The 18,647-nt window shown below is 38.6% G+C and overlaps 1 protein-coding gene across 1 annotated transcript in view; it reads right to left on the bottom strand.

The window, feature by feature from the left end:
• Nucleotides 1-24: 24 nt before the first annotated feature.
• Nucleotides 25-18,647, bottom strand: part of LOC127443629 (protein FAM184B-like) — a 61,646-nt gene continuing 43,023 nt past the window's right edge. Inside the window, exons 8-19 of the mRNA XM_051702342.1 lie at nucleotides 13,216-13,392; nucleotides 12,814-12,920; nucleotides 9,257-9,374; nucleotides 8,976-9,158; nucleotides 8,101-8,317; nucleotides 4,834-4,964; nucleotides 4,284-4,441; nucleotides 3,262-3,414; nucleotides 2,964-3,072; nucleotides 2,772-2,876; nucleotides 1,273-1,529; nucleotides 25-171 (exon numbers count right to left, since the gene is read on the bottom strand). Of these exons, the coding sequence (XP_051558302.1) occupies nucleotides 81-171; nucleotides 1,273-1,529; nucleotides 2,772-2,876; nucleotides 2,964-3,072; nucleotides 3,262-3,414; nucleotides 4,284-4,441; nucleotides 4,834-4,964; nucleotides 8,101-8,317; nucleotides 8,976-9,158; nucleotides 9,257-9,374; nucleotides 12,814-12,920; nucleotides 13,216-13,392 (1,806 nt within the window). The 3' untranslated portion in view covers nucleotides 25-80. The remainder of the gene's footprint in view (nucleotides 172-1,272; nucleotides 1,530-2,771; nucleotides 2,877-2,963; nucleotides 3,073-3,261; nucleotides 3,415-4,283; nucleotides 4,442-4,833; nucleotides 4,965-8,100; nucleotides 8,318-8,975; nucleotides 9,159-9,256; nucleotides 9,375-12,813; nucleotides 12,921-13,215; nucleotides 13,393-18,647) is intronic.

The following is an 18,647-nucleotide window of genomic DNA, read 5'->3' as shown; positions in this document are numbered from 1 at the left end:
GTTGAGTGTGTGTATGCACAAAAAGGAGCCTTTGGTAAGCTTTTCTTGTTGTAAAGGAGATGACAGAGCTCTATGGGAGTTCAAAAAGAGAAGTATTTGGTGAACCACTCCTGTTTTTGAGGGTCTTGTCTATCAGGTCCTGTTTCAATAACTCTCTGCTCAGCGGGAGTCCTACAGACCAAACACATGTGCAAGATAAATCTTCACTAAAATGAAGAGCAGGAAAAACTGTTCTGTGTTTTATAGAAGTTAAGCTTAATTGACAACATTTGTGGCATAAAGTTAATTGCCGAAAAAAATAGCTGTTACAGTAAGGCACTTTCAATGGAAGCGAATAGGGTTAGTTCATAACATACAGTTTCAAAAAGATAGTCACAAGACATAAACATGTTAACATGATAAGATTGCTAACAAACCATATTAATGTAAAGTTATAGCCAATACAACTTCATTGCCATGACGACACATGTTATGGACTGGCCCCATTCACTACCATTGTAAGTGGCTAACTGTAACTGCAATTTTTGTTTAAACGAGAGATGAGTCTAAATTATTTTCTGTGGTAATCAACATTTATGCTACAAATGCTGTCGAACATTCCTTTAAAGGGGTCATGACATGTGGAATGCAATTTTCCTTTATCTTTTGACATATAAGAGGTCAATGTACTATAAAAACATACTGTAAGTTTCAGAACTCAAAACTTCCTCATTGCAAAAAGAGCATTTGTTGAAACCTAGCTGCCACAACAACTCGTTCTTTGTAATGTCACACTGGTAGAAATTTGCATCTGACTGCATCCACAACACATCTATGCCTACTTTACCTTTAATCATTTCCGCAGCCCGCCCAGTAGTGGTGAGCAGTGAGATGGCAAAGTAGAGAGTGCAGGTAAGTCAAGAGCAGAGAGTCAATCAAACAGTGGGCATTTAATGTCAAGTCTTAAAGGAGAGGCAGCACCAAAACCAGGCATTACTGACAGGATCAAAATGAGGGTGGAAAAATATCAATACCAAACATGACTTTTTTTTTGTGTGTGTGCAAAAAAACTTGTCTAATATTATAAGTGAACCTCAAGGAACATACTAAAATAAAAAAGGTATGTCATGACCCCTTTAACAAATAAAAACTTAATTTTAAGAGTTCCTTAATTCTTATCAAGATTATGCAATAAAATTCTCAATTTAAACATATGTCTAGATTTGTCTGTATCAACCTCAAAAATAAAATGTTTTCAGAAAAGAAAAGTCTTCAGAATATGCTGGTGATTACCTGATGTGCTGGTTGTAGTTGATTTTAAGCTGAGTCTGATGTCGCACTTCTTGTGAGGGTGGGCAGCTGTGTCTGACAGAAGTTCTGCGTTCAGCATGAGGGGAGGTGGGGGTGTGTGTCCTTGTTAGGGGGTTCCCCCGACCACTCTGTTCCAAACTGGGTAACCCACACTCCATGACTGTTGAGCATTTGGGCTTGGATGACCCCCCATCATATGAACAGAAGTTTGGCATGCTAGTTTCCTCAACCCCCTTTTTCTATAAACATGACAAGGCAGAATTTCGCTTTTTCATAAAACTCAGCATAGTACAACAGACTAATAATTAGCTTAAATTTAGCACATTTTTCTCTCAGTTACTGTATAACACTGCATTAATTGTTTTATTGGGAATGACAAATCAGATTTTTTGTCAAGGGCACAGAGTTAATAAAACAGAATATTTTCATAGTCCCAGCTAGGGCGATTCTAGAATTTCAATCTTAGGGGGGCTCAGCCTCCAATATATAATTTTTGCACATTTTATGTATTCCACTCTGTTGCATTTATATATATATATATATATATATATATATATATATATATATATTTTTAAACTGTGTTTACATCTTTCAAGCTAGACAGCTAATGCTCATTCATAATATTGTAATTTTCCCTTATAAAAAAGTCTTTAAGAACCAAACCATATGTTGTAATTGTCTATTTACTGGCAACAGGTTTGATCTGTCCTAATCATTGTTGTTTTTTTTTAGCCATTATAAAACAGCACAAAAAACTATTATAATAATAAACATCACATTTAGCTTGGTCGTTATTAAGTGGAGTGGATTATCGCCATATGATGTTTCCCTGTCATTAGCTCGTGACTCGAGTCTTTTGAATCCGTTCAAAAGATTAGTTCAGATTTGTTCATTTTGGCATAATTTGTTCAGTGGCTATTTTAGTAAATCACACTTTCACTCCAGTAGGTGGCAACAAATTAACTTTTTACATGTTTTGAGTGAATCATTTAACCAATGATGAAGCATATCAAGTCATCCATGATGGAAACAAGTCTAATTATACTTTTATAAAAATGTGTGTGTCTACAAATCTACTAAGACTTTAGCAGAGTGTTTAAGCATCATAAGTGTTTTCCCCACAAATGACAACAAAGCATAGCTATCATTTTGTGAACTCCTGTGCATACTCAGGCTATACAAAAAAAGACAACAATATTAAAAATAATTATACGTTTAAATCACGTCCAGATGTCATTGTAATGTCATCATCAGTCACTCTAAATTCATCCAGCTTCTTTCTCTCCTTGTTAAATAAGATTACTGAACTAAATGAATGACTTCCCTCCACTCCTTCAGTCTTGGTCAAGAATCATTCCGTTGAAAAGGGCAGCAGCCCTCCTAAATAGGATCTAGCAACACCTGTGGTCTTGGCTCAAACTCACAACATTGGTTGACCCCAAACAAACCGCAACATTTTTGGTTGTTTACATGTGCACTACCTTCATAGTAGGTGTGAGAGTCCCTGCTTGTGTCCTAGAATCATAAGGCTTTAATGTTTCATCACTGCAGAGAGGAGGATGCTGGGATAGCTGGTGGAGGTCCTCCTGAAGTAGGAAAAGAAAAACTGAGATGAAGAAAGAGAAAGGTGCATCCTGCTTCCCGTTGTGTCTGTGTCTATGTGTGTGTCTAACCACAAGACTTTTGATGAGTTGGTCTCTCTCGCTTAGCTTGTCCTGTAATTTAGCAATGGTGTGAAGGTCTTCTACTCTCCTCTTTCCCCTTTCTTCCCTTTCTCTCAACCTACACACACAAAATACAAATATGTAGGCACACAAACATTAAATACATGAAATGTACAATATGAAATGATATTAGCCTAGTTCTAAGCCAGTGTTATAGCTTAAAATGGTCTTGCTTGGATTAATTCTGTATGTATATATATATATGTGTGTGTGTGTTTTGCATTATTGATTTGGATAGGGTAGGCACTCTGTTTCCAAGGCAACTATGCGAGCCTGTAGTCGTGTTTGGGCGGAGCTGAAGTCTGATATTATGGTCTGGATCTCCATTCTGTGCTCTCTTTTCATACACTCCATGTCATTTCCATCCGCTTCACCACCCTCATCTCTCTCCTCTGAGAAACTGTACATCAGATCCACAAACATCAACATAAAAAAATATGAGCTTGCATACAAGTGTTTCCAAAAAGATTTGTGTGTGGTACATTACTGTGTGAAACTCGAATGTGACTATAATGTGTGTGGCCAATTACTGTACTGATACTGTTTGACACTGAAATAGTGATAGTGTCCCTAGTCTCTTTCTCAACTTTCTCAAAACGGAACGCTACAATCTGATTGGCTGGCTTTATGCCATTTTCAGGAGTCAGGGTGCACAGGTGGTTATTGTTACTACTGTGAAACAAGTAGTGTGCTCACTGGGCTATATCCTATTGACTCGTTCCTATACGTCACTTAAAGCCAACTGTGGTTGGTTACTTGGTTACTTCCTGTGTGAGTCTGTGGCCATTTTGTCACTTATCTAGAGACTGACCAATATTGTTTTGTTTTGTTTCCTCATCCTGACACTAATTGTATTTTAATGTCTGATAACCTATATGCATAACCAATACTTAATTATTGTTTTTTTTTCTGCTTCTAGACAAAATAATAACTAAATCATTCATCACTTGTTAGCTTGTAACATTCATAGCTTGTTCTACGGGACTAACATTGCACATAATTTAACCTGTTTTATTGGCAATATACACTTGTTCAAGGCTCTTCAAAAAGTTTTTTGAAATCTAAGACTTTGCACAATTTGTCTTCCGCTTTGTGAGTTTATTTTTATTTGCAATTTATGATAAATCTGATATTAAGGAACCAATAACAAGAAGTGGAATCATGGACATATTGGTCAAAATGATTATTGTTTTATCTCTATATTCATGTGAGTGTGGTCATCTCATCACTAACCCGTGAGTGAGTGTTTGTGGTCATCTTGTTACTAACCTCCTGTGTTTGTGTTTATCTCGTTCTTCTCTTTGTGCACTCATTGTGTTCATTTGTTCTTTCAGATCTTCATTATCTCTCTTTAGCTCCTGTACCTCACTGCTCTTCTCATCCAACTGTCTCTCTAATGACTGTAAGCGGTTCTGCTGCTTCAGATCCTGAGGAGAAGAGAGTCATGTGGTGATGCACTCATTAAGACAGTGTACGTGTGTGTGTGCCCATAGTCATCTCCCTGCTGAAAAATCCAGCTTAAGCTGGTAGTTGTGTTTTGGAACATGGTAGCTGGTCAAAGCTGGTTAAGAGCTGGTCCAAGCTGGTTGACCAGCTATCATGTTCCAAAAACCAGCTTGACCACCTTGAGCTGCTATGACAAGCTGGTAGCTGGTCTAAGCTGGTCTCCCAGCTTGGACCAGCTAATGACCAGCTTGGACCCACTCATGTCCAGCTTGGACCAGCAAGAAACCAGCTACCATGTTCCAAAACATAGCTACCAGCTTAAACTAGATTTCCAGCAGGGTGTAGCTCTGTTTGGGGAAATCTGTGTGTGTACCTGCTGCAGGGCCATCATTTGTGTATGTGTATGTATTTCGTTCTGAAGGTCCTCAATCTGTTGCATGTGTCTCTGGGTGACCTGTCTCACCCACTCAGTGTGCTGTTGGGTCAGCTCTGCCTTCTGCTTGTCTGTAAACACACATACACATATAGTCAGAACACATTAGAGCACTTGCTTACAGAGGTAGCACTCAACACCATTTTATTATGTGTCGTCTTTCTCAAAGTATATATGATAGCAAGACGGTTAGTTTGAGGTTTAGAAATGCACTCTGTAGCTCTGTTCTAAAACTTAGTGAGCTGTCTTACTGCCTACAAGGGCAGCATCCTAACCACCATGGAACCTTGTAAGTAACAGATTTGAAATACGTTACATAGGCAGTAACTCCACATGCCACAAAAACAGCACTCCACATCGGTGACTTGACACAATTGATTTCAATAGATTTGAACGTTGAGCATGTTGCTAAGCTAACAGTGTGATCACTTACAAAAATCAAGAGTTCTGGTGAACTTGCCACAAATTCGGCACTCATTTTCACATGTAAATGAGCTTTGCGGCAAACTCTTCATTGTCGCCAAAGGTTTGCTGCAGGTTCAGCAAATATTTGCTGTCAGAACAATAGATTTTTTTGTAAGTGATACTCTAATAAGAATAAAAATACACACAAATATTGTATAAAATAATCCAAACTATACACCTACTGTTACTTAATTGATACTTTTCAGTATTTACTTTTCAGGTGACATTTCTCTTGCCTCACCCACCATATTGATTTTTTTTTTCACTGAGCTTGTCACTATGGGTAATGGGACTGCCTTCTCAGCAAAGGATACATGTGATGCTGCCATACAAATTGGTCAAAACAAGGTATCAGGGAATTATTAAAGGAACAGTTCACCCCAAAATGAAAATTTCCATCATTTATTAATTAACGTCCTATTGGCTGAATTAATTTAAATCCAAATGGGAAAAAGGAAGTGTCTCATATCTTCTGTGTGCATTGTATGATTTACATCAACATTGAGCCAAATGTTTGGCCTTGTGGGCTGATCACATTGACGTGGCTATTGTGGGTCACGTTCATAGCACCACCAACTGGCGGAAGGAAGTGTGGCACATTTAACAGACTTCGAAATATCTCTCTTATGTTTACCTGAATTGCTTAATTTTTTTTTAGAATAATGTCAAGACAGTGCAGATTTAAAATTCTTGATTATTGATTCTTGATAAATAGTGTTGCCATGGCAATGCATTAAACGTTTTTATGTATATTCACATGTTTTTGAGGTACTTGGCATGCTTGAATTTTCATGATATTTTTCACACACATCAGAGTTGTTGGCCATTAGGCCTGGGCAAAAGTTAACATATGGGCATGACTGGAGAGCTCTGTAGTGCCACCTTTTGACAAAAGTGGTGGGGTCAGTTTCTTCTACGGTCACCAAACTTGCTACATATATTGTTCTCATCATGCTGGAAAACTTTCAAGACTACAGTTATTAGCTTCGCCCAACAGGTAGTTGCCATTTTGGATTGAATGTGCATTTTTTGAAAGTTGCAGGCCCTGAACTTTTGAATACTTCTCCTAGGGGATTCATGTGACTGTCACCAAATTTAGGCAACATTATGCCAAGACTAGATACTAAAAGATACCAAATTCAAACAGATTTTTGTTATATATCGAACAGTGTTGCCATGGCGACACAATAAATTAAGGGCAAAAATGTGAAACAGGAAGTTCCTTATATTTTCTGTGTGCACTGTGTGATTTTGATGAAAATTCAGCTGTATGTTTGGTAATGGGGGCTGATCACATTTATGCGGCTATTATCGGTCACGGCCATAGCACCACCAACTGGCAGCAGGAAGTGTGGCACTTACAACAGACTTTGAAATAATCCTCTTAAATTTACCCAAATCGATTCAAAGTTGTTTAGAATAATGTCAAGACACCGCTGATGTAAAATTGTAAAGGGATACTTGATATCTTGAAAAGCGTTGTCATGGCAATGGATCAAATTACATGATGTTGTATTGTATTCAGGTGCATTTGACAAACTCAGCCATATGTTTAATAATGCTTATGGCATGAATGGCTATGATGGGTCATGGTCATAGGGCCTCTAGCTGACAACAATAGATGTTCAAGGGTATTAAAAACTTGCCATAATTACACATTTATTTCATTTGCCACACACATCAAAGTTGTTAACCATTATGTCTGAGCAGAAGGTAAGACATAGTGTCTTGTTTACCCAACCAAATGCATGTGTCCCTCATGCATTGTTGTCCGAAAGCCACCGGGTGGAAATGGACCCATAGTGCTTGGGCCCGTCATCTCTTCTTGCGGATGTATTTTTAATTGTTGGTCTTTTGTAATCATGCACTACATGGACATCTTTGATCGTTTTGATGCTTTTTCAGTGATGTGCACCACATTTTAAGAGCAGTACAAGTGCGACTTGTACAAACACGTCTCATTCTGCTGTTGCCACTGACTTGGAGAAACACAAGCAGTCCTGTGTGTAACAGAAGGTGTGAGATGTGAAGACCAGCATCTGCTTTGGCCTGTTGAAGCACCCAACATCATGGATTGTATTACAGTCACAGTATGATTCAAGCTTTGCAAAGGAACTGTTATTGAAGGATGGGGCAGTTAAAACACTATTGGACTGCAAATCCATAAGTAAACTATTTTATTCATGAATATTTCATATCTCATGAATTTTTAATATTTTATGGTGCTGCTTGAATGAACAGTTTAATATATTCAGATGAAATGTGTTGGGTGTATGTTATATGTTAACTCTGAAATGTAGTGTGGAGTTGGTTCATTTTCTACGGATTGCATTTCAAATATAACTGTATTGGAAGGGTTGCACGATGTTAGCCAATCAAAACAGTGGGCATTTACATTGAAGTCTTAAAGGGCCAGACAGCTTAAAACCGAGGGTTTCAGACAGAGGGCCAGAGACAGGGTGGAAAATTATTATATATGACTAAATTATAACTGTTTTGGTAAAAAAAAAAAAATTATACTAAAATTATAAGTGGACCTCAGGGAAGATAATGAAATTATATATATATATATATATATAAAAAGAAAAAAAAAAAAAAGAGTATGTCATGACCCCTTTAAGATGCCGACAGTGTGGAACAGCCTTAATGTCAGGAGCGTGCCTATGATGCCTGAAAATGCTGTCTCCACAGGCAGCTCAATAGGTTTTGGAACAGAGCATATATTTGTGTGTGTGTAGTTACCTAGCTGTAGTTTGTGCTGAGTGAGCAAGCGTTGCCTCTCTGACTGAAGGTCTTCACTGGCTTGTGTTTCCAGGGCCTGAAGAGCACGCTGGTGATTAAGTCTCTCTGCATGTAACAACTCCTCCTCTCGCTCACGCCACCCCCGCTTCTCCCTCTCCTTGTCCCTCTCTCCTGCAGCCTCTCTGTCCTCCTCATCCTCATCTTCTTCTCGTACCACCTACAGTACTCAGAGACATGGAGAATGCAAAATCACTGACAACACAACATAAAGTATTCATTCCATCCTACACAAGGGTAGGTGTATGTGTGTGGATACTGGGGGTTCCTAACCCAGAGGAAAATTTAACTGCTCTCTCAGGAGTTCTCAGTTATTGTTTTTTGTTTTCTCCCCTTTTTCTCCCCAAATTGGAATGCCCAATTCCCAATGCGCTTTAAGTACTCGTGGTGGCGTAGTGACTTGCCTATATCTGGGTGGTGGAGGACAAATCTCAGTTGCCTCCGCATTTGAGACCGTCAATCCACACATCTTATCATGTGGCTTGTTGAATGTGTTACCGCGGAGACATAGCGTGTGTGGAGGCTTCATGCTATTCTCCATGGCATCCACGCACAACTCACCACGTGCCCCACCGAGAGCGAGAACCACATTATAGCAACCACGAGGAGGTTACCCCATGTGACTCTACCCTCCCTAGCAGCCGGGCCAATTTGGTTGCATAGAAAAGACCTGGCTGGAGTCACTCAGTTCACCCTGGATTCGAACTCTCGGCCCTTAGTTATTGGTTTAAAGTATCATCTCTGTCTCAAATTTGTCTAAAATTCCTATGGAGACACATCATCATTTGAATCTCTGGACAGCTCCATTGAATTTGCACCTGTAACTGTTGCCTCATAAGCCTCTCCTTCTCCTGAATGGTGGAATGAAGCTGAGCTCTGAGCGAGCTGTTCATATCTCTTGTCTTTTGGATCTCCTGCTTCACCCGTTCCATTTCTCCATCACTATAACGCCTTTCCCTCTCTCCCTCCATCTTCTCTGAGAGTACTCTCCTATCCTCCAACTTAACAGACAAACAGAAAAAATAATACAGATCAAGTGTGTACTTCTGTGGAATTGATCTGAAGACTACGATTGACAGTGATGGAGAGTGTGTGTTACCTGAGTCTGCAGTTCTTCTACTCTGTGTTGCCACTGTTGGTTGATCTTTTTGACCTCTTCCTCTCTCTCTCTCTTCAGCTCCGCTACCTGATCAGAGAACTGCTTCTCAAACTGTAGCCTACACACATACATTTAAATAAATAAAATGGCACCCTTACACTTTTTATATATATTAGAAACTAGGGCTGTCAATGTTAACAGTTAAAGGAATAGTTTACTCAAAGCTTAAAAAAAATCACCCAAAAGTATCAAAAAAGTATCATGTGGCCCAGTCAGAGTCCTGACCTCAACTCTATTGAACATCTGTGGAGAGACATGAAAATAGCTGTCCATCGCCGATTCCCAACTAACTTGGTTCAGCTTGAGCAATTTTGCAAGGAGGAATGGACTAATATTGCTCCATCATGTTGTGCATGATAGTTGAAAGACACTTATCCAAAAAGGCTGATGGCTTAGCAGCAAAAGATGATTTAACCAAGTATCAAAGTATGGGGGATGAATAATTTTTTTATTCTCAATTTTAGTTTTAGATTTTAATTTTTGTTGTTGCTGTTGTTAATTTTAAGAGGTTTTGGACATTTTGTTCTGTTTGTCATGATATACTGTGTACCAGCAGGGGAAAAATGTCATACATTAATATATTGTAAATTTGGAATCTGACGTAAAAAAAAAAAAGTGTGAACACTGCACTGCATATGGAATAATGTTCAGATTTTGCTGTTTCGGAAAGTAATTGGTACTTTAATTCACCAAAGTGTCATTCAACTGATCACAAAGTATAGTCAGGACATTACTGATGTAAAAAAACAGCACCATTACCATTTGAAAAAAGTCTTTTATTTATTTATTTTTTATTTTCTCCCCTTTCTCCAATTTGGAATGGCCAATTCCCAATGCGCTCTAAGTCCTCATGGTGGCGTAGTGACTCGCCTCAATCCGGGTGGCGGAGGACAAATCTCAGTTGCCTCCGCGTCCGAGACCGTCAATCCACGCATCTTATCATGTGGCTTGTTGAGCACGTTACCGCAGAGACATAGCACGTGTGGAGGCTTCACGCCATTCTCCACGGCATCCACGCACAACTCACCACACGCCCCACTGAGAGCGAACCACATTATAGTGACCACGAGGAGGTTACTCCATGTGACTCTACCCTCCCTAGCAACTGGGCCAATTTGGCTGCTTAGGAGACCTGGCTTGAGTCACTCAGCACGCCCTGGATTCAAACTCGTGACTCCAGGGGTGGAAGTCAGTGTCTTTACTCGCTGAGCTACCCAGGCCCCCATGAAAAAAGTAATTTTTGATAAAATCTAGACAGGCCCCATTTCCAGCAGCCATCACTCCAACACTTTATCCTTGAGTAATCATGCTAAATTGCTAATTTGGTACTAGAATATCACTTGCCATTATATCAAACACAGTTGAAAGCTATTTGGTTTGTTAAATGAAGCTTAACATTGTCTTTGTGTTTGTTTTTGAGTTGCCACATTATGCAATAGACTAGCATGTCTTAAGGTCAATATTAGCTCAAAAATGGCAAAAAAGAAACAGCTTTCTCTAAAACCTCATCAGTCAATCACTGTTTTGAGGAATGAAGGCTATACAATGCTTATACAATACAAATTGCCAAAAACCTGAAGATTTCATACAAAGGTGTACACTACAATCTTCAAAGACAAAGGACAACTGGCTCTAACAAGGACAGAAAGAGATGTGGAAGGCCAGATGTACAACTAAACAAGAGGATAAGTACATCAGAGTCTCTAGTTTAAGAAACAGATGCCTTTGGTCACGCTTTGCCTAGAATTTGCAGAAATGTACTCTTGACATTTTCTCAACCAAATTCTTGAGGTATCACCCTGGGATGATTTTTAAACAGTATTGAAGGAGTTCCCATCTACGTTGGGCACTTATTGGCTACTTTTCTTTATTATTTGGTCCAAGTCATCAATTTCAAACTTTTTTTTTTTTTTTTATTATTAAATTTTAGTTTTATAATGAAATAAATTAATATGGTGGCACAATTATATTTTTGTCTACAAAATTAATTTCAAACATTTAAGCATATGCCTTCAGATCAAAAGATTTTTAAGATCATGAGAAACATTTCAGTCAAGTGTTTCAAAACTTTTGACCGGTTGTGTGATATCTATATATATATATATCTATATATATCTATATATATATATCTATATATATATATATATATATATATATATATTAGGGGTGTAACGCTTAATCGATCTGGATCGATGCATCGATCCAATAACCAACAATCCAATGTTATTGATACAATGTGTAAATATTGATATAGACATTTTTTTAAGATGTACCTTTATTTTAATACTCTCATGTTAGCCACGTCCGTACGCATTTCCGTCAGGTGATGAAGCAACCTTATTACATTCATTTGACATTATGAGCACTAAATATGCTTTTCATGTGGGACACGGATGTGCGCGGGGTCTTTGAAGCCAAATTGTGCTCTGCTATCCCCAACCGGGCTTCCCGCGAAATGCGAGCTCCAGTGACAGAGTAAGTGCAAACACGTCAACCGGGCGCTCCTTAAAATGTGAGCTCTCCTGACAAACGCAGAGCGGCTAACATGCGCGATTAAATCGGTCTTCCGTCGATATCGTTGCGCATGCGACCCATTTGAATTTTACATGAGAATTTGCTATTTTAAAGTACCATGGGGCAGTTCAGCCATCATGTGAAACATCTTGACAACGATGACATTCTGAACAGCACTAACGAGGGAAAGTGAAACACCTGCTCAGCTCCAGCATCAGTTATAAGACATATTACATCAAGAACTTTACTAACATTTATTCCAGTTGACTGTAACAGAATTTTTTATTACAACTGTGGAAGTTGTAGCCAAGAAAACCACGAATAGTATGGATAGTTGGAAACAAGTCATTGAATTGGATTAAACTGAAAAAATAATCTGTAATCAAACGATTGATGATCACTTGTGTGTGACATTATTTTTTATATTATTATCTGTGTAATTTTTTTCAACATCTGAAGTACCTTATTTTATTGTCGATGCCCCGATGTGGATACTAAATTTGCACTTTTCAGAGAGCTCAATAAAATATTTTAATTATATTTTGGTTGCATTTGAGGGCAAAACAATTTGACTGATTGTGTAAAATAGGCACATAATACCAGAATATCAATTACAGGGCCCTGAATCAAATCAAATCGAAATCATATCGTGGCAGACTTTGAGGTATCGGCAAATATCGGATCACAGGGCACAGAATCTATATAAGATTGTATCGTGATGAAACGTCCGATTTACACCCCTAATGTGTGTGTGTGTATATATATGTGTGTGTGTGTGTGTGTGGTATATACTGTATATACAGTATGCATATGTATTCCACTACAAGTTTAGTCATCACAAAAAAAAACAATATTTACACAAATAATTTTGCATTAGCTATTGGAATATTTTGATTGACAGCCCAAGAAACACAACAGTAATCTGAACCACTCTCTCTTTCCCTCCCCCCATTTCTCTCTTCTGTGCTGTCTTTCTTACACACCTGGTCCTCTCCTCTGTTCCGTGATTGGACTGTTGTAGGATGTCTCTCTCTTGCTGTAGAGCAGATATCTCTGCCTGCAACCCTTCATTGAGCGCAGCAAACTCCTCCTGTAGGAGACATAAAAAGAAAGAAGGACAGGGATGAACAGATAAAAGGATAGATCCATGGATTAGGTTGCAAGGTATATGTTGATGTCTTTGTTGGATGTCCTCCATTTCATTCCATCTCCTTTGGGCGGCACAGATCTGCTGAGATCAGCAGATCCCTGTGCTGCCTTGAGGGACTTGCAGACCAGTGTGTATGTGTGACAGACCTCTGCAGTAATGCAAAGGGACATCGGTGACCCTCTGTTCACATGTCAGAGTCAGATGAAAGCATACGTTGAATAAGCAAAGCTAGTACCTTTATTCGGTGCATGCTGCTGTGTGTGTTTTCCAGTTCTTCTCTCACTCTTACACACTCCGGGCCACATGCCGACTGCCGCTCCACCTCTGCACTCTCTTCTCTCTCTTTTGCCCTTTCCTTCTCCTCTTCTCTTTCTCTCTCCAATGTCTGAATCACCCCCTCCAATTTCGCTATCTGCAAGCCAAGCAAACTCAGATCAGCACAGACCAATAAGGACCATGAGAGCATGTGAAAACAGCTCAAGTTTGGTTTAATAGGTGAATTCGTTGGGCCCATGCAACTACAACAAACAAAATCAGCTTCTATTTTATAAGAGAATAGAATTTGTAGTCATTGTCACACCAGATCCAGGGGAATTTGTTTCTTTGACTGTTTCAAATTAGGGATGTCAGTGGGTTGTCTGATTGACTAGCTGGGCTCAAGAAAGCCCTGTATATAGCGCCATGTCCACCACACACTAACCATTTTCTCATAGGATGTTAACAACCAGCTGGAAGGAGCACAACAAAATGGAACAAAATACAGGGATCTCAAAACACATATTTTACATTTATGATGCTGACTTTTTGATGTTTTCAAGTTGAAAATGTTTATAACTTTACATAGCGTATTAAAAACACAACACTCGTGGTGTAAGAGACAAAAAAAAAAAATCAGTGAGTACCAGTCTGCATCTGTACATTGACCAACATTTTAAAAATAGCACAGACCGAATCTACAAATGTGCATTGCAATATACTGTACATCCAAAATGTATACCTGCTAAAAGTTTTATTGCACAAAACTACCATAGCCCACACAACAAAAAACTGAGATAGACAAATTATGCATAATAACAGGAACACTGCTGACAGCAGGTGATTTCAAAAGTAATAGACCACTAGATCACATCTAATTTTCCACAACTTTCTGGAGTTTGTTGTCAACTGAAAGTTTTTGGAAAGATGTTTTTTTTTTCTCAATGTTTTGTTCGCAGAATGATCAGAAACTGTTTAAACAATAGGACAGCCCACTGAAGAGACTGTAAGTCTGTCCCTCACAGCCTCGTTTTCATCCCCATCAAAAATTAGATGTTTTGATGGCTATAGCGGCAGACAGAGCTTAAAAGGGGATCAATTTAGAAGCAACTTCTCAGAGAGGGTTTTCTTTGCTGACAGCGCAGTAAACAGCACGCTAAAGCAAAACACACTGTAAGCCCTCTCTGAGATGTCTCTTAATTTACCCTCTTGAAAGCAACACCACTAAAAATATTAAAACTAAAACACAACATTGAAAAAAAAAATTCAGATAAACTAGTCAGCCTTACTAAACGACTAGTCAGTAAGTGGACGAGTAGTCGATCATCCTGACTATAGGAGCCTATTTAGTAAATTATTTCATATTTACAGTGTTTGTTGAAGTTTAAATATTTCATAATGTATCATTTCCCTTTACATATTTTATATATTTGCACATATATTACTCATTTTGTTGCATGTTCATTCTTTACATGCAAAATTTAGTATATACATAGTGTTTACATTGATATGCCTAACAAGTACTAAAAATGTACTGTCTCTTTAAAACCAGTGGCAGTTCAGCAAGTGTCTCACAAAAATGTTTTGGTTTCTTTACCACATCTGTGCTATACGTGCGATTGAAATTAATGTTTCTTTTTTGTTTGCGATCAACAACAGACTGTAAAAAACAGAAAGGATATTACAAGAGATATTATTCATTGAAAATGGATTGCGTGGATCTCATCTTTGGACACTACATTACACGGAACCAGTCAAACCAAACCTTTACTCTTGTGATGTGTATTGAAATCTAACACTTGCCCATCCCTATTTCCGAAAGATGGCACACCTTTGTTAAATATTTTATTTAAGGACAATCCCCTGGAGCAACCTAAGATTTTGTGTCTTGCTCAAGGGTAAAATAGTCTCATAGAATGAATGTTACTATAACTACTGTACATTTTTGCAAACTGAGTTTTGATAATGTGCTTTTCATTTCACATTTGATTTTTGTCACATTTAGGTTTTAGGTGTTGGTTTAAGGTAAGGATGTCTTGTTTTATTTACCTCTCATTTGCTTTTAGAACACTATCAGTTGGATTTATGTACAGGTTTGGGGTAAGGATTAGTGATGGGTCGTTCATGAACGATTAGATCATTTTGAACAAATTTTTATGTGACTCAGAAGAGTTTGCGCAATCTCCGTTCATTTGTTCCATGAAAACCGCATAGGCGCTGTACAGGAAACAGAAATAATTAGTTCACCTTTTAACTCTTTTGGTCCGAGTCGTTCGTTCTTTTGTCACATGACAGCCGTATACGATATGCATTGCTCACACAGGAAACAGAAATTATTAGTTCACCTCTCGAGTCTTCTTGTCCAAGTCGTTCGTTCTTTTGTCACGTGACAGCCAGTGTTGGTTTAAGGTAAGGATGTCTGTTTTATTTACCTCTCATTTGCTTTTAGAACACTATCGGTTAGGTTTAGGTGTTGGTTTATGGTAACGATGTCTGTTTTATTTACCTCTCAATTGCTTTTAGAACACTATCGGTTAGGTTTAGGTGTTGGTTTATGGTAACGATGTCTGTTTTATTTACAGTGCATCCGGAAAGTATTCACAGCGCTTCACTTTTTCCACATTTTGCTATGTTACAGCCTTATTCCAAAATGGATTAAATTCATTATTTTCCTCAAAATTCTACAAACAATACCCCATAATGACAAAGTAAAAGAAGTTTGTTTGAAATATTTGCAAATTTATTAAAAAGGAAAAAAAAAAAAAAAAAGAAAAAAAAAAATCACATGTACATAAGTATTCACAGCCTTTGCCATGACACTCAAAATTGAGCTCAGGTGCATCCTGTTTCCACTGATCATCCTTGAGATGTTTCTACAACTTGATTGGAGTCCACCTGTGGTAAATTCAGTTGATTGGAAATGATTTGGAAAGGCACACACCTGTCTATATAAGGTCCAACAGTTAACAGTGCATGTCAGAGCACAAACCAAGCCATGAAGTCCAAGGAATTGTCTGTAGACTGCCGAGACAGGATTGTATCGAGGCACAGATCTGGGGAAGGGTACAGAAAAAGTTCTGCAGCATTGAAGGTCCCAATGAGCACAGTGGCCTCCATCATCCGTAAATGGAAGAAGTTTGGAACCACCAGGACTCTTCCTAGAGCGGGCCGCCCGGCCAAACTGAGCGATCGGGGGAGAAGGGCCTTAGTCAGGGAGGTGACCAAGAACCCGATGGTCACTCTGACAGAGCTCCAGCATTTCTCTGTGGAGAGAGGAGAACCTTCCAGAAGAACAACCATCTCTGCAGCACTCCACCAATCAGGCCTGTATGGTAGAGTGGCCAGACGGAAGCCACTCCTCAGTAAAAGGCACATGACAGCCCACCTGGAGTTTGCCAAAAGGCACCTGAAGGACTCTCAGACCATGAGAAACAAAGATTGAACTCTTTGGCCTGAATGGCAAGCGTCATGCCTGGAGGAAACCAGGCACCGCTCATCACCTGGCCAATACCATCACTACAGTGAAGCATGGTGGTGGTGGCAGCATCATGCTGTGGGGATGTTTTTCAGCGGCAGGAACTGGGAGACTAGTCAGGATCGAGGGAAAGATGAATGCAGCAATGTACAGAGACATCCTTGATGAAAACCTGCTCCAGAGCGCTCTGGACCTCAGACTGGGGCGAAGGTTCATCTTCCAACAGGACAACGACCCTAAGCACACAGCCAAGATAACAAAGGAGTGGCTACGGGACAACTCTGTGAATGTCCTTGAGTGGCCCAGCAAGAGCCCAGACTTGAACCCGTTTGAACATCTCTGGAGAGATCTGAAAATGGCTGTGCACCGACGCTCCCCATCCAACCTGATGGAGCTTGAGAGGTCCTGCAAAGAAGAATGGGAGAAACTGCCCAAAAATAGGTGTGCCAAGCTTGTAGCATCATACTCAAAAAGACTTGAGGCTGTAATTGGTGCCAAAGGTGCTTCAACAAAGTATTGAGCAAAGGCTGTGAATACTTATGTACATGTGATTATTTTTATATTTTTTTTTCATTTTTTTATTTAATAAATTTGCAAAGACAAACTTCTTTCACGTTGTCATTATGGGGTATTGTTTGTAGAATTTTGAGGAAAATAATGAATTTAATCCATTTTGGAATAAGGCTGAGTCATAAAAAAATGTGGAAATAGTGAAGCGCTGTGAATACTTTCCGGATGCACTGTACCTCTCAATTGCTTTTAGAACACTTTCGGTTAGGTTTAGGTGTTGTTTTAGGGTAAGGATGTCTGTTGACACACACACTCGTGGCTATTTTTAGCCTTCACGCGATGCAAAATATTTGAGTGCTACTCATGAACAACATCTCTGATGAAGATGCTCAATAGTTCAGTTCACTTATAATATGCACATAGAACGGCACCGGAGGTGCATTTTACCAGAATTTGAATAAGAAACGAATTAAACTACTGTGAACCTGCCTATAAAAAGACACATACAGGTCTTCCTGGAGAGTTCAGAATGTCAAAATAAAAACCAGAGGGTTTTAAAGTTGAAGGTGCACGATTGAGAAATATTACTGTTGTATTTAAAATTCTAAAAGTCAATAATAGTAGTAATTATTATTATTATTTTACAAATTATAACAATATTTAAGTTGAATGGGTTCCAAAAAATAACTGAATGAAAAGTGAACTAAATTGAGCAAAACATTGATCTGAATCCTTTAAAATCCAGATACAAAATGTAAAAAAACAAATTGCAAAAAAACAAACAAAACTGTCTTCTTTTCTACTGATGACTTATACTGGAATTACTGTTAATTTTGCTGCTATACTATCCAGTAGACTAGTTAACAATAAATCTTTTTCTTAATAAGCTATACATTTATATTGAAATAATGTGTAGTTAGAGGTTTGTGTTTCTTTACATATTATAGAGTACCCCCAATTAGTTCCACACAATAATGTAAATATATTCTAAACTGATAATACAAAAAACAACAACACTGGTATCGGATCAGGATCAATATCAGCCGATACTGAGATTTCAGATATTGGAATCGGATTGGAAGAGAAAAAAGTGGTATCGGTGCATCCCTAAAAGTTTTAGGTTAGGGAGGTACATTTCACTCATTAAAACCTCCATCTAACATTCACGTTAAAAACCTCGTCTGATTACAACAACATTTCACTCTCTTTTGGCTCTTTCACTGGGAAACTGCAGCAAAACATGCAATGAAGCACGTATTTTCGTTTTTGCAAAAACGCTGCAACATTCACGTAATTCTTCATGAGATTAGGCTGGTAAAATGAGGACTGTTTAAAGATAGGCTCTTGCAGGTTTGGTGTCTCAGCCCAGATGTTTATCCATCAGGATGAACTGCTTATATTTGCTTTTTAATCCTGGTATGTTGACA

This window comes from Myxocyprinus asiaticus, chromosome 7, assembly GCF_019703515.2.
Source record: "Myxocyprinus asiaticus isolate MX2 ecotype Aquarium Trade chromosome 7, UBuf_Myxa_2, whole genome shotgun sequence".
NCBI lineage: Eukaryota > Metazoa > Chordata > Actinopteri > Cypriniformes > Catostomidae > Myxocyprinus > Myxocyprinus asiaticus.
This window is presented reverse-complemented; position numbering and strand designations above follow the sequence as displayed.